Here is a 14,929-nt window from a genome sequence, read left to right on the forward strand (position 1 = left end):
TTATCTGTGGGTTTGTTTTATTGGTGGAGCAGAAAGAAAGAAAGAAAGAAAGAAAGAAAGAAAGAAAGAAAGAAAGAAAGAAAGAAAGAAAGAAAGAAAGAAAGAAAGGTTTGTTTATAATGATACACATCTTGGAGGACATGATGGCTTGGTGGTTATCATGGTTCCCTCTGCCCTCTGTGGTTGGGGGTTTGAGTCACTCTGTGTGTGTGTGTGTGTGTGTGTGGAGTTTGTATGTTCTTCCTGTGCTTCGTGGGTCTCCTTGGGGTTCTCCAGTTTCCTCCCTCAGTCTAAAGGCCTTTGTTGTAGGCTGATTGGCATCTCTAAATTCTCTGCAAGGTGTGAACAAGTGTTGTAGCATGTCTATGTTATGTGTGTGTGCGTGATTGTGTCCTCTATTGGGTTGGTGTCCTGTCCAGGGTTTTGCTCTCCTTGTGCCGTGAGTCCTCTGGGACAGACTCCAGGCTCCATGTGTAGGATAAGTGGTGCAGAAATGGGTGGATGGGTGAATGGATAGATGGAAGCACTATATTAATTAACTACTACTACTACTACTACTACTACTACTAATAATAATAATTCCTCTATCCTGCATTTTTCATTTCCAATATAACTGGCTGTACCGGATAACAGTCTCTCCAGAATGTTTATATACACAGTACTATTTGCCTGCATAATAAACCCCGCGGTTTATTTTCCACGGTTTCTAGTAAAGCCAGAGATTTCAGTGAATTCCTCTTTCTCCTGGAATAAACGCTTTCCTTCATTACCCTGCCCACGCCCCGTTTCTTCCCACGAAGTTGGGTGGAGGGTTTATTCTAAATCCCAACCGCATTCATAGTCTTCTCTACGATTGGCTAGAATGTTGTACGTCAAGTCTGTGGCGGTTGACCAATCGCAGTCAAAGATCTGAAGGTGTCCAGCCAATGAGTATGAACTGGGGGCGGGATTTGTGAGAATAGCGCTGAGTGGGTGAGCGACTCCGAGAGAGAGCGAGAGAATAGCGCTAGTTGGAGGCGGAGGTTGTTGGTCGGATCGCTGCTGTTTACAGCGGAGGATTATTAAAGAGTTTTATTTTTTTTCGCTTAATGTTTCTCCACAATCTGGGCTCCAACATGCATTTTAAGCCGAGTCGAGATAGACTTTATACGACAAGATGTTGTGGATGCTGCCATGTCAGGACGGGGACCATCATTCTCGGGACTTGGTACATGGTACGTTTTTAGCGCTTTGCTAATTCGGGTGTTATTTTTTTTCTGAGGCGTAGCTTGGCTAGCCGTTGGGGTTAACGGTGTTTCGCAGCTACGGAGAACAAACTAAAGAGCAAATGGCTGGTTTAAATTTATTATATGTTAGATATCGACATTATTATTGATGTTATCACGATATCACGGTCTTAATATTGTGGCTAAACTCGCCAGCTAAATATAATACGCTTTAGCCTTTACAGAGGCCTAAGCTTGCGTTGCTAAGTTGCTAGCTTTCGACGCCGAGAACACACATCACTGCAAACATCTATTATTATTATCATTATTATTATATACATAAATATTTTTAAGCCTGATTAACAGTCATTTCTTGAGAATTTGTTTCTTCCACAGCAGAGTTAAATATCGTTAAACAGTAAAAGGTTTTCTAAGTGTAAATTAATGTCACGAGACAGTCACGAGACAATATAATAACTAACAAAACAAACAAAAAAAATGACAGCAGAACATCAGACTCAATAAGCTTTATTTTACATCTTTATTTACAATTTTATTCTAAAATCTAGAATTATACAAAATATTACACACATTATATACATACACTGATCAGGCATAACATTATGACCGCCTGCCTAATATTGTGTTGCCCCACCCCCCCTTTGCTGCCAAAACAGCTCTGACCCATCATGGACTGTGTATTCTGACCCCTTTCTATCAGAACCAGCATAAACTTCTTCAGCAATTTCAGCAACAGTAGCTCGTCTGTTGGGTCGGAGCAAACGGTCCAGCCTTCACTCCCCACGTGCATCAATGAGCCTTGACCATCCATGACCCTTTCGCTGGTTCATCACTGTTCCTTTCTTGGACCACTTTTGATAGATACTGACCACAGCAGGAACACCCCACAAGAGCTGCAGTGTTGGAGATGCTCTGATCCAGTGGTCTAGCCATCACAATTTGGCCCTTCGTCAAACTCGCTTTCTTCAAATCCTTACGCTTGTCCATTTTTCCTGCTTCTAACATCAACTTTGAAGATAAAATGTTGACTTGCTGCCTAATATATCTCACCCACTAACAGGTGCCATGATGAGGAGATCATCAGTCTAATTCACATTCACCTGTCAGTACTCACAATGTTATGCCTGATCAGTGTGTATATATATATATATAATTGTATGTCTGAGCACACTAATCTCTTCTTGAATTTAATTTTTGCTTCAGCTAATTATAAGGAAAACAAAATGTTTTTTCTCTCCTTTAATGAAGCACGTGATGATGGTGTGAATGCTGTGCTTTCGTTCTGTGTCTTGGTGTCTTTCCATGTGAAACAGGAAGTCAGTGTGTCGGTGCGGTGAAGCGTTTGACAGCCAACAACTTTTGCTATGGCACCTCTATAGAAAACTTGCTGAGTTTTAAAGCCCTGTTTTGATGGGATTACATTACAATACATTACATCAAGTGTACATGAGGCCCTGGGGTAGTTTCCTGTTTTACATGAGCTCATCTGGCCCTGGAGTAATTTCATGTTTCACAGGAGCTCCTCTGGGATTTTATTTCCGTCCGGATCATCCATGTCCGTTTTTTTTCTTCTTTGTCATCCTCTGAGGTTATTACACATGTAAGCCCTATTCGGATCAGATGGGTTTATCAGGATTTTTTTTGAAATCTGATCATGACGTGGCGTCCAATCACTCTACAAGGCGCCAGATTAAAGAAGAGACACTGTTTCTTAATTCAGTTTGCAGAAGCGAGATTCTGTCGACAATTTAATCACAAAGTAAAGGAGAAGCTTTCGCCTGCTGACTCAGGAAGTGTTTCAGATACGAGATTAAATACGGCACGTAGCGACAGACAAATGTTGTTTTTTCCAACGCATGGAGACATCTGCATAGAAAATCACGGATGTGGTTCCAGGCTGATGTTATCAGTCCGAACACTGAGTTCGAAGGGAAAACACTGGGCCTGTAATTTGCTCAAAGGAGAACGGACAGCTGTAAAATAAGAGTTTATCCCAGATGTGCATTTAATCCTGTCCGAATAGGGCTATACTGTTTTCCATAATTCATCATTTAATCCTTTTTGAAGTCTTTATGAATGAGGGTTTAATCAGATATCAGATAGCGGTAACTGTAACTGCATCACAAGGGAAGTAGATGGGGGTTTTCTAGATGAAGCTGTTTTCTGTCATGAAGAGATATTTTACAGCAACGTTATTGCTCCGGAAAGATGAATCAAAATGAAAGATTCTTTAAAAGCGCATTTGTGTCCTCACCGCATCTACTGCTGACTGAAAATCCACCTGAAATACACGAGCGCTTCTTGTTTTGTGTGTTGAAACTATTTTCTGAATACATCACCATCGGATCATCACACTTCTGAGCGTGACTGAAATCAAGAGCAGCAAACAGACGTTGATTATAACCCCACCATGCTCGAGTCTGCCACGATGGAAACCATGATAAAGTGCACGTATATGTGTGTAGCGGTTTACCGTAACTGCTTTAGGATAACCGTCAGATTCAGTTATACACTGTGAGATGTGTGCATGCACTGTACCATGGCCACAAGTTCACAGAGGATTTGGCTCACAGGCCAAAAAGCTCAAGCATCAAGTCTGATTTTTAGTGCATGTTAAATACTGTTTTCCTTCATTCTTCCTTAAAAACACCAGGATATGCAAAGGTTCATGTTTGTGCACACAATTTGGACACACTCCATCTCCTTTTTCCTTTTCAAACTGAAGTTCATAAATAATGCAGCACTTTCAAAAGCGATATTCTTTGCTTTTAATCAGTCAATAAACACGGCCGCTAGTTAAATCCCTAACGTCGTCCATTTATAGAAGTTAAATACATCAAGCAGTTCGAAGTTATCACGCGGACACCACAGAGGCCGTCTTGTTGTTCACAGGCATTCGTGAAGTCATCAGCTTTTTTTTTTTTTTTTCCCCTCACCATTTGTCAGCAGAATATGTTCCTCGAGTCGAGTCAGGCGTCAGTGTCCGAGTTTAGAGTCTCACACTCTGATTTTAGTCACAATTCCTGAACACTAACATAGACAGAGTCAGTTTAGAGAGACAGTAATGTGACAGGAGGAAGCGCACTACACAACGAGGTGTAAGTGCAGTCTGTATTCTGTTTTAGTGACGAGGAGGAAAAGAGCAGAGGCTGAGAGCTGCATGATGAAACCTGTCAAGTCGCTTAAGAGTTTACTGTGTCTGCTGAAGCTAATAGTGCAACTCCACCAAAAAGCATGAGAAATCAGGGATGTGTGTGTCTCACGTGTGAGCGTGTGTGTGTGTATGAGAGAATGTGTTTGAGAGAGTGTGTGTGTGTCTGAGAGTGTGAGTGTGTGTGTTTGAGAGTACGTGTATTTTTGAGAGTGAGTGTGTCTGTGTTTGAGTGTGTGTTTCTGAGAGTGTGTTTGAGAGCATGTAAGTGTGGGTTTGAGAGTGAGTGTTGAAGAATGTGAGTGAGAGTGTGTGTTTGAGAGTGTGTCAGTGTGTGTGTCTGTTTTTGAGAGCATGTGACTGTGTTTGAGACCGTGTGTATTTAAGAGCATGTGTGAGTGTGTATGTTTGAGAGTGTGTGTCTGTTTGTGAGCATGTAAGTGTGGGTTTGAGAGTGCGAGTGTTTAAGAATGTGAGTGTCTATTTGAGAGTGTGTATTTTGAGAGTGCGTGTGTGTCTGTGTTTGAGACCGTGTGTATTTGAGAGTGTGTGAGTGTGACTGTCCACTGTCCACTTTTATAACTTGTAAATATGACTCACGCATCCATACACACGGGACAGTGTTTAGTGAAAACAGAGGCGTTTGTGTACCGCGCAGTGTTAAAAACACACCCAGTCAGTCTACAAGAGCACTAGCTACAGGCGTCGATTCCTCTGCATGTTGAAAACAAACAGGAAGTTGTTCTAACCCAGAAAGAAGGTGGTGATGTTACACAGTAAAATCACTGAAACGTTTCTAAAACTGTCGTTGCCTTTTAAACAGTCGACTACAACAGCTGCTTGACCAGTGGGATAGTCTGCACTATTACCCATGTGTCCATTTATCTTTGGTTTATATTCTAAACACAATAAATAAATGTGACCTTCAGTTTACTCATGGCCACATGATTAAATATTTAAATAGCAACCTGCTCAAGTGAAAAAGTGCTAATATGTTAACCATTAGAGTTTGGATTTCGAAAGGAAACGGGTCAAAAAAAGTTGGATATGATCCAGATATTTTGTGTCATATTAAACATCTTGTGCTTGGAGTTAATAAGTCGATCACTACGAACGTGACTGCAGCATGGTGTCCTTGCTTGCTGTCCTTTTCTTAGCTGTGTTCTAATTATTTTCCTCCCTCAGGTCGTGAACTTGTTGATGGGAATCCTGCTGACGGTGGCGGTCACTCATCCCGAGAACGTGCCCTCGGTTGACCTGCAGTACGAGGTCATCGAGCACTACTTCGCCTCAGACCGAATGTCAGGTACGGATACTTTTTTTTAGCTTTTTTAAAAAAAAAAAAAAAAAAACTGTGGCTAATAGCTTTATTTCTGTCCTCTGGTGTAGAAAATGCTTGTGTGGGATTCGCCATCTCCCTCCTGATGCTTACCATCAGTGCCATGATGGTATACGGAGCCATTACTGTAAGTCTGTCCAAGCAAATGAAGGCATGGATTTGTACTGAAGTTATTTTTCAGAAGCTCGGGATTTGTGAAATGTGAAAAGAAAACTTTTACCACTGGTCACTGTTCGAATGGTAAATGTTACTGTAGGATGTTTTCTTGTATATAACAGGAACTACCTGTGAATCGGGCTAGCATCATTTCTATATACGTGGGAAATCCTGCTTGTTCCTGTGATTAATCATGTGGCAGCAAGTCTTTACAAACATGGTGAACAGAAAAGCGTCTCAAAAGGCAGTATAGCTTCAGCTTCCTGTTCTACGAGCGAAATATGACGTAGTAGCTGATCTGGTCTGCCTCCTGATTTAACAGGTTGTTTGTTCTGAGATACTGTATATGCAGTATTCATCACCTGCAAATGGTCAGAATTTTTGCCTTTTCCCCATCATTAATTCTAGTGTGAAAGTTTTTTGTCATGTTTAAGTTGAGACAGTTGTGTAATATTTCATTGTTTCGTGTTAATCCACACTTTGCAGTCTTGCACGCTTGTCCTTCACAACAGGTTTGATTTTTCTTTAACGCTTCCTGCATAGTTCCTGCTGTAAGGTCTCATAATCTCCTTGACACTTGTTACTTAGTAAATGAGCTTTGTGAGTTGTATAGCTTTAATAGGTTACCCTTTGCCCTTTCCTTTAATCCTGCGTAATAATTTATTAGCCTTATTCATATATAATGCAGATAAAAGCCTCTTGTAGTACCATGACTTTTCCCCCACAATAGTCTTTGGAGTCAATATAGAATCAGAAAATCTCGTTGCGATATGGTTTTAAAATTTAAGTCCATTTCTGCTGATTATTACAATGTAGAAATAAGACACATGAACATGAAGCTGTGTGTCTCTTACAGCACCGTGATGGCTGGCTCATCCCGTTCTTCTGCTATCAGCTGTTTGACTTTGCTCTGAGCTGCTTGGTGGCCATCAGCTCCCTCACCTACCTGCCCAGGATCAAGGATTATCTGGATCAGCTGGTCAGTGCTTTTCCACTGTCGTCCATCTCTCTATTCCTCTGCGTCGATATTTCAGAAATATTCCATTCCGTCTGTCTTGTTTGCAGCCGGATTTCCCGTACAAAGACAATCTTCTCTCTCTGGACTCCAGCTGCCTTCTGCTTTTTGTGCTCATCTTCTTCGCTCTCCTCATCATCCTGAAGGTATGACCTCCTGTAATCATATACAACACATATTGTATTTTATAAGAAGACAGATAATCCTATTACTGTCTTGTGCTGGTTGTAAGAACAGTAATAGTTAATCCTGTAATTGCTGATTGAGGGCTACAGGTTTAGAAGCTCTGATTGAGTCATTAAGGAACTTGTTTAGTCCTACTATTGAATATATTTTAACTGCACTGTAAACTGGTGCAGCAAAGGAATTTAGAGACACTTTTAATAGCATCAGTAAAGATAAGGGGAAAGACTTAAACTGGAGGAATTCCTGGCTATCTTGTGGCCTCCATAGACGCATCACATCTATAATTAGGGTTGGGTACTGTTCACATTTTTACCTGTAATTTGGTACTGGTACCCAATAGTACCTTTTTTAGTACTTTACACTCTGGGCGATGTTTGTATACTGTAGTATTTACCCATAAATAGTAGGCTACTTCTTGTGGTCTCATACTAAGGTTTCAGACAGCTCACATAATGTTAACGTTTCTGTTTGTTTAACATAAATAGCAAGGTATGGAATTTCGATCCATTAACTAACGATAGAAAAATGCTATGCTAACGGCAACCAACACCGTGAAAATGTCGTTTTTTCCAACAAAAACTTTGCAAATTAGCTTGGATAATTGAGTAGCTAAAGATGTTAAAGTTGTCGTCACTTAACGTCTCATCGTCCTCGTCCAGGGGTTCCACTTCAGCAGGTGTGTTAGCTGCAGCTACTTTTGCTGTTTTTCTTCAGGAGATCAGGCTGACAAATACAGACCTCTCTTGAGCTTTTATATACATATTGTGTTTGATTAGGTGCTTACAATTATTGCAAATAGCATTGTGTGCATTTAATTCGGTAAATGCAACCACATTTCTGCACATTTTCGGTTTGAACAAGTTGCAGGGGTGGTGATGGTGACATGGTGACACTCAGATGCGTTCTTAGTTACCGAAATTTGGCACCGATTGATTTAATGCGAGTCGGTACTGTGCAGTACCGACGTAATTCAGTCGGTACCCTTTAAATGACCGAGATCGGTGCTCAACCATATCCGTAATCCTAGAATTTTTTACACTAATGCATACAATAATGACAAATATTATATTTCTGTGTTATCTGCAAGTATCTGTACAGTTAGTGTTCCAGAAACTCATGTGATAACATACAGCAATTGATAAGAAATTCTTTTTTATTAACTGGTCTGCATTCTGTCCCAAAGGCCACATGACCAGATATGCAACCTGTCAAAGCAGAACAAAATACTTAGCAAGTTCTGTTTTACCTTCATGACTCTGGAATTTCCATCTTTTCCCTAATAGTTGTTTTGCAACACTGAGAGACTTTGAAACTTTTCCCCCTTTCTGTTTTTTTTTTTTCTTTCTTTTCTCTTTTTTCCGCCCTCTTTTACTCTAGTCAGAATTTTCAGGGTTTTTTCTTTCTTTTCTGCTCATAAATGGAAAGTCTGTTTTTTGACTATTTTAAGATATTTTTTTTTTATCCTTGCCTAAATATGTGCTTACGTATATGCTTATGTAATGAAGTCAGACATACACTGAGCATGTTTATCTCACATTAATAAACTTGAGTGAGTAATTTGAGCAGTTAAACTTTGAGTAAGTGTTAAGAAATTATTTACAGTATTTATCTGAGTAATTATTTACAGTGACGCAGAACGAGGGACTTTGATTTTGTGAAAGTGTCAATCAAAAACGGCTCTTTTGCTGTGGTTTTCGTGTCCTGTATAAAGTCTAAAAAGGACCTTTAAATGATTTTTTAGCATTTTCTATCACACACATGTGCTTGATTAACAGTAGGAGTCCTTTAATATGAAATACTCCTGTAATATTAATTCTTTTATTGTTGTTGCTTGAACAGGCTTATTTGATCAACTGCGTGTGGAACTGCTACAAATACATCAACAACAGAAACATGCCTGAGATCGCTGTTTATCCAGCTTTTGAGGCTCCACCACAGGTACGTTTACTCTCACACATGTGACTGAGCCAAAATGAGCAGGAGAAATCTCAACATTCCAGTTAATAAAACAATAACCACTAAACGCCAACTGACCCTTTTTGCTTTAATCTTCATGACCAGTTTATTAGCCACAAAACTAAGGAGTGTAAGAAACCTGAGAGACCTGGTTTGTAAAAAAAAAAGTGGCGTTACTGTTACCTCCCTAAAGTAAATTGTGTTTCCAGAAACTTTTTGTTCCTCTTCATACAACAGCAGCGTGTCAAAAGTTCAACAAGAGAACGTTCTATCCGTTTATAGTTACATGTAATGCAGCAGTGTCCGTAAATCTAGTTCCTGTTACCACTTCTGCTATATTAGCTATAAATAGTCACATCTTTACTTTCCCCTTGAAGCTGCATCCTATCAACGATTATACATCTAACAGGCAAGTTCCTGCAGACGAGCTGTTACTATAGAAACTGTAACCAAGTTAGAAAGTGCCTTCATATGAACCTGTGATTTGTAGCTGCACTGCTGTCAGAGCTGCTGTGAAAATTAATCAACACCTTCAGACTGATCAGACAGAAGAATTACAGTGCTATAATAAAAGATAGGGGCTGTGATTAGGAAGGCTTAGACAGGTGGCACAACTGTATAAGCAACCTGCCCTTTTGTCAGAAGTTCAAACCCCAGGGAATAGCCCCACAGCTTTACCTTGCTAGTTCCTCATAATATATGCAGTATTGTACATTTCTCATGCTTGGTCAGTAGAGGGCACTCACTGTGTAAATGTGTACATGAATACAGCTTCAGATTCACAGCTTTGCCCTTCAACTTATTTCCTAGAGTTTAAACAATATCTTATAACAGGATTTCAGTAAAAAAAAATATATATAATTCAGCATTAACACACCCACCTTTAAATATGCACACTGCATTAGAAAGAGCAAAAGATTGTGTCCCTCGTTTAGGTTTCTTAAAATGACTTGAACCAGGCAGCGTGCACTTACGATGAACTTTACATGATTTAAGATAAGATTTAACCAAGAAACCCGAGTGGGATTCCTTTGAGTCGTTGCAAAACAGGAAAACGGTTATCACATGCTACAAACCAGAAAACAGTGAGATGAAGCAGAGGATAAATAGACTGTGTTTAGGGGAGATGATTATCTCTCGGGAAAGGAAGGGGATCTTAAACACGAATGCAGGCAGAAACAGATGAAGATAAGTAACGCGGAACAAAATCCAAAACAACACAGACCTAAAGTGGCAGGCGAAATAAAAACCGTACCTGCCTGCTTCATATCTCGGCATGTAGTATTAAATATTTTGAGCGTTATTACTTTATTTATAACTGGTAACAGCGTTAAACCCCATGTTGAATGCTTGAGTGTTTTGAGTAAAGGGTGCACAAACTTTTGCACAGAGCTGTGTAAGCCTTCACTACTGTCATTTTTGGATAGATTATTTTTGCCTCAAATTCTTGATTCTGATTGGTCAGTAGGCGCTGATTAGTTTTCTCTACCAGCAGATCTGATGGGCGTGCAGCTCTACTTATTTATAGGACGTTACAGTGAATGAGCCTCATGTATGGATGCAACAAGTGTAATTTGTTTGTTGTTTCTTCTACAGTACATCCTCCCCACCTACGAAATGGCCATGACGATGCCAGCGAAGGAGCCTCCGCCCCCCTACATGCCCGCCTGAACCCCTTCCTCCTCTCTCTCTCTCTCTCTCTGATCAAGTCACTGCAGATGCTGTCCTTTGGTTTTTCTGATTGATCGCACTCTTCATTCTGTAGAATGGAGGGTGTTCCGATTCCCCACCGATTTCACTATAAAGCTCTGCATATTGCATAGACTTAACCATCGTCATCATCTGCATGACTCTCATACACATGTCGTGACAGCTCATCACAGATCTATTTTTGTAAATGAATAGAAAATAGAAAAAGACGCCGCAAGTGGGATTTACGAGGGGGGGTGGAGTTGGGTCGTTCCCTGTCGAGGGGAATTCCGTGTGCAGTGTTGGATCCTCGTTGCGAGCTGGGTTGCATAGTGACTCTTGCTTCTGACAGCTTTTGTATAGTTTATTCATAGTGAACCATTCTAATGAAACGTTTCTACTTAGGTGACGTAGATCGTTTGCCGACGGGCAACGCACATGAAGCAGTGTACGCTTTCACTTTCCATGGGTTTCCTCTTGTTTGTAATGCTTTTCTTTTTTAAGAGATATTGTGAAAGCCTTCTTTCTCTTTTCTTGAAGCTTTTAGTGAAGCTTTACCGCTTCACCGTCTACTAACATTTCGAAGCACTACTTTCTCAGTCGGCTAACACGAAGGATTCTGCTTTAGTTTAAACACCGATCATGACAATCCAATGTGAAATGAAAAAGAAATCTTTGTTTTTTTTTTTCCTTTTGTGTATTTTGTGTGAACGTTTAAAAATGTTAACGCATAGGCAAAAGAGGTTTTAGCACTTTATCATGTTTTATATTCAAGTGTTGTATCGGCTCATACATCCATCTCTACATCCAGACATCCATCAGATCCCACCGTGTGACACCATATTTGGCAGCGTTCATAGTGCCGTGTTGTGGTAGATAGTGATCATGCTTTCAACAAGACAGGAGGCCCTTCTCTCATCAAACAATGCTTTGGATAAACATGACTCTCTGCTAGTATTGTGAAAATCAGTAGATGCATGCTATTCTCCTTCTTGGTCTTTTTTTTTTTCTTGTACACTTTCTGGAAATTAATTCAGTAATAAACATTTTGAAACATCGGTTTGTTTTGCTTTTCTGTAGATGCGTAGTCGGGCTTTTCAGAAAATGCTGAATTTCACAATTTTTATGTGAATATTTTCTGCAAAAACACTTTCAGATCTTGAATAAACTGTTTAAACAGCTCTGGTGTTAAAAAAAATTCACACTCGTTAAAGATCACCAAAAGTAGTAGTGTTCTTATCCTTTTCATAGTAACCACTCATTCACAGGAGCTGATATGGTGGATCCTACTCATAAAATTGTGCAGATGGAGAAAAGACGTATGTTTAGATTTCATAGAAAGGAGTCTCCAGTGTCAGCATTCTGTAAGAGGTAAACTTAAGACATCTTCAGGCCAGAGTTTACTCTTTCATGTCATTTTACAAATTAAGTGTGAGAGAGAGAGAGAGAGGCTGGTTATAAAAGTGATGACATTCCCTGATGTTCCACATTGTTAGCTATAACTGAGTTTTAAAACATAGTCCATGTAATTTCTTCATGTTTACTGCTTTACAGACATTTAAGATTGCACCTATAAGATAGTTCCCCCAACACCCAGCAAATCAGGCAGCTGCAGTTTCATATCTAAAAGCCATGCAGACATTATCTAAAAGTTTAGATAACAATACTTTTTTTCCCATTCCTTGGGCTTAAGTTGAACTAAGTACATCCGAGTGCTGTGAACGTCTCATCTTCCTTACATATAATGTTTCAGTATTCTATGTTCATTTATCTTTCATAAGAGTTTTTTCCTGGAGTGTGTAGTGAGAAACACCTTGAATGGGATAGCAGACAATCTGATTTACACATTCCTTCATACCTGCTATATATTTTTGGGACCCTGGTGGTCTATCTATCATGATCAAGCAGAGCTACTATTATAGAAAGTGAATCAACCTTCTGACCAATGTAGATTTGAGTTCTGTGGTGTAAAGACATATATTATGACATTAATATATACATTAACATGACGTCTCTATAGCACATAGAACACCTTGGCCTTTAAACCTTAACCATTTCAACCCCTTGTGATTATTCAGGGAATTTCTCACCTCCTTGTTCGCCTCAGAGCACAGGATGTGAAAACCTTTTCTAAGAATGTTCCCCACCTCCCCGAGCAGCAGTGAACCTGTATGAGACCTTAGATGTCCGAAGAGACGGTATAGAGAGAGGTCGAGTGTCTGAGTGTACCTTCATCCATCACGGAGAGGTTTAGGGCCGTCTGACGCCTGAGTAAACCCGGCTTTGGCGCTGAGATGAAAGAAGGTAGGGAAGCCGGGGTGATTTTCCTGCTTCTCTTTGAGTCACAAATATTGGTGTTTGCTGTCAGAATTAGCACAGAGATCTGAAATGTAGTTTGAGTGACGAGGGAAACCGTGTATGCAAGCAGACGTCGCACAAACCCTGGCACCTGGCGACTCCTGACAGTACAGTCGTTGTTTAAAGATCCACATCTGTACTACACGGAGAAATGTTGACTCAAAAGATATCTCACAAACGTATCAGTCAGATTTTTGAAGCTCATACTTGTATGTAGCTTGTTTCACTGCTCAACAAGTGCAAAAAGAAATATTTAGCACCTCAGACTTAAGATTTGAAATGGGTTCATTCATTTATTTGCATCTATAATGTTTAAACAGTCGTGCTATGAAACGTATTTATTTGTTAATTAACCAGTAAAATGAGCACAGTCGTGTCATATGCTAAAAATTATTCCTATCAAGCTAAAATGATATCTATAAATATAAAGAAAGCTTTAAACATGCAGAAAAATTTTAAATATATCAACACTATCTTCACTATCAATGCAAAAAATGTTAAAATATATATTAAAAATCGATGTATCGCTATCAGTACTACCCTCTTAACATAAAATAAACTACCATTAAATAGTAAATATATTATATAATATCATCATTATGGCAAAACCAAAACAGATTATTTTCCCATCATACAAGAAATGGTGGAGGGCAAAAGTTTGTGCAACCTTAAGAACAGCAATGTGGGAGAATCAGAAAGTAATAAAGATACTCAAATTGTGTGATTATTAGTTGTGTAAGGTTAAAAGATTTTTAAAAAAAATAAATAAATAAACCTAGATATTAGTACAGATATTTGCACTGCCAACATTTTTTTTTAAACCTGAACTGTCAAGCAGAAATACAGAGGTTTTATTGTTTAGAAAACAAAAAAAGATGCACAAACCTTTGCACTAAGCTGTAAACAATCAGATCAGCCTGTTACTTTTTCTTAATAATACATTTCCTGTGTTACTGGTTATGAGCCAGTGACACACAACAGTAAAATAAACACATTCCGAACATTAGCTTGTGATGTTCCAGGTGTTTTGAGGTATTGAAGCGCAGGAGGTTGTTGTCCTGGAGGTTCTTGTGTGGTCCGTAATGTGGCTTTTCTGGAATAGAAAGCGGTCAGAATAATTGTCTGAGGTGTCCAGAAAATCCTGCGGTTAAACTGCAATGGTTTATAAATATCTGCTGCAGCGTATGATTTGGAGAATTCTCACTTACCGAAGGAACGATCACTTGTGGGATAACATCTCTTCCATTTGCTGCACTTTCTTGGTGATGTCTGCTAGTACAACAGCGGTTAAGGTTACTGCATTAATGGTCCTTCATATTCTCATACATTTAAGGATGAAATTTCAGACTATGACGTGTTTTTAATCTATAGATTTTATAAGATTGAAATAATGGATATTAATGCAATTGATATCTGTTTCAGTCTTAGGGGTTATGTGAGTACAGAGACTTTACCTTTCCCATGATTCTAATGTATAACTATACAAAACCTTTCTTCTTACATGATACAGTAAAGCCTTTAAAACATAAATGGTCAGGGCAATGTTCTCTAAGTGCTTTGTCCTGGTCAGGGTCGTGGTGGATCCACAGCCAGTTGCAAAAAGAATTTATATTGAATGAAATGCAAGTTCATGACAGGGCAGCAGACACACACATTCACACCTAGGTGTAATTTAGCACAGACAATCCATCTAAAAGCATGTTTTTGGGAGGTAAGTGGAGAATTCGGAGGAAACCCACACAGACACAGAAAGAACATCCACATGGAGGAATCTCCAGAGACTATAAGCCGAGTTCAGGAGCAAAGCTTGGGACTCTGGAGAGGTGTAACATAGAAACACTATAAACAGTGAC

The 14,929-nt window shown here is 39.5% G+C and overlaps 1 protein-coding gene across 1 annotated transcript; it reads left to right on the plus strand.

The window, feature by feature from the left end:
• The first annotated feature begins 980 nt into the window (after window positions 1–980).
• laptm4a (lysosomal protein transmembrane 4 alpha) lies at window positions 981–11,776 on the plus strand. Its single transcript, XM_058379658.1, has 7 exons — window positions 981–1,214; window positions 5,563–5,683; window positions 5,767–5,843; window positions 6,729–6,851; window positions 6,938–7,033; window positions 8,913–9,011; window positions 10,626–11,776. Exons 1-7 carry the CDS (start codon window positions 1,089–1,091, stop codon window positions 10,698–10,700), a joined length of 717 nt encoding a protein of 238 aa, XP_058235641.1. The 5' UTR covers window positions 981–1,088; the 3' UTR covers window positions 10,701–11,776.
• The last annotated feature ends 3,153 nt before the right edge of the window (window positions 11,777–14,929 follow it).

This window comes from Hemibagrus wyckioides, linkage group LG25 (assembly GCF_019097595.1).
Source record: "Hemibagrus wyckioides isolate EC202008001 linkage group LG25, SWU_Hwy_1.0, whole genome shotgun sequence".
Lineage (NCBI taxonomy): Eukaryota > Metazoa > Chordata > Actinopteri > Siluriformes > Bagridae > Hemibagrus > Hemibagrus wyckioides.

Excerpts from the sequence above, each read along its gene's own strand:
- laptm4a (XM_058379658.1), top strand. The coding sequence starts at position 1,089 with ATGTTTCTCCACAATCTGGGCTCCAACATGCATTTTAAGCCGAGTCGA. Across the intron at positions 5,684-5,766 it reads CGCCTCAGACCGAATGTCAG|AAAATGCTTGTGTGGGATTC; the intron begins GTACGGATACTT and ends CCTCTGGTGTAG. Across the intron at positions 5,844-6,728 it reads TGGTATACGGAGCCATTACT|CACCGTGATGGCTGGCTCAT; the intron begins GTAAGTCTGTCC and ends TGTCTCTTACAG.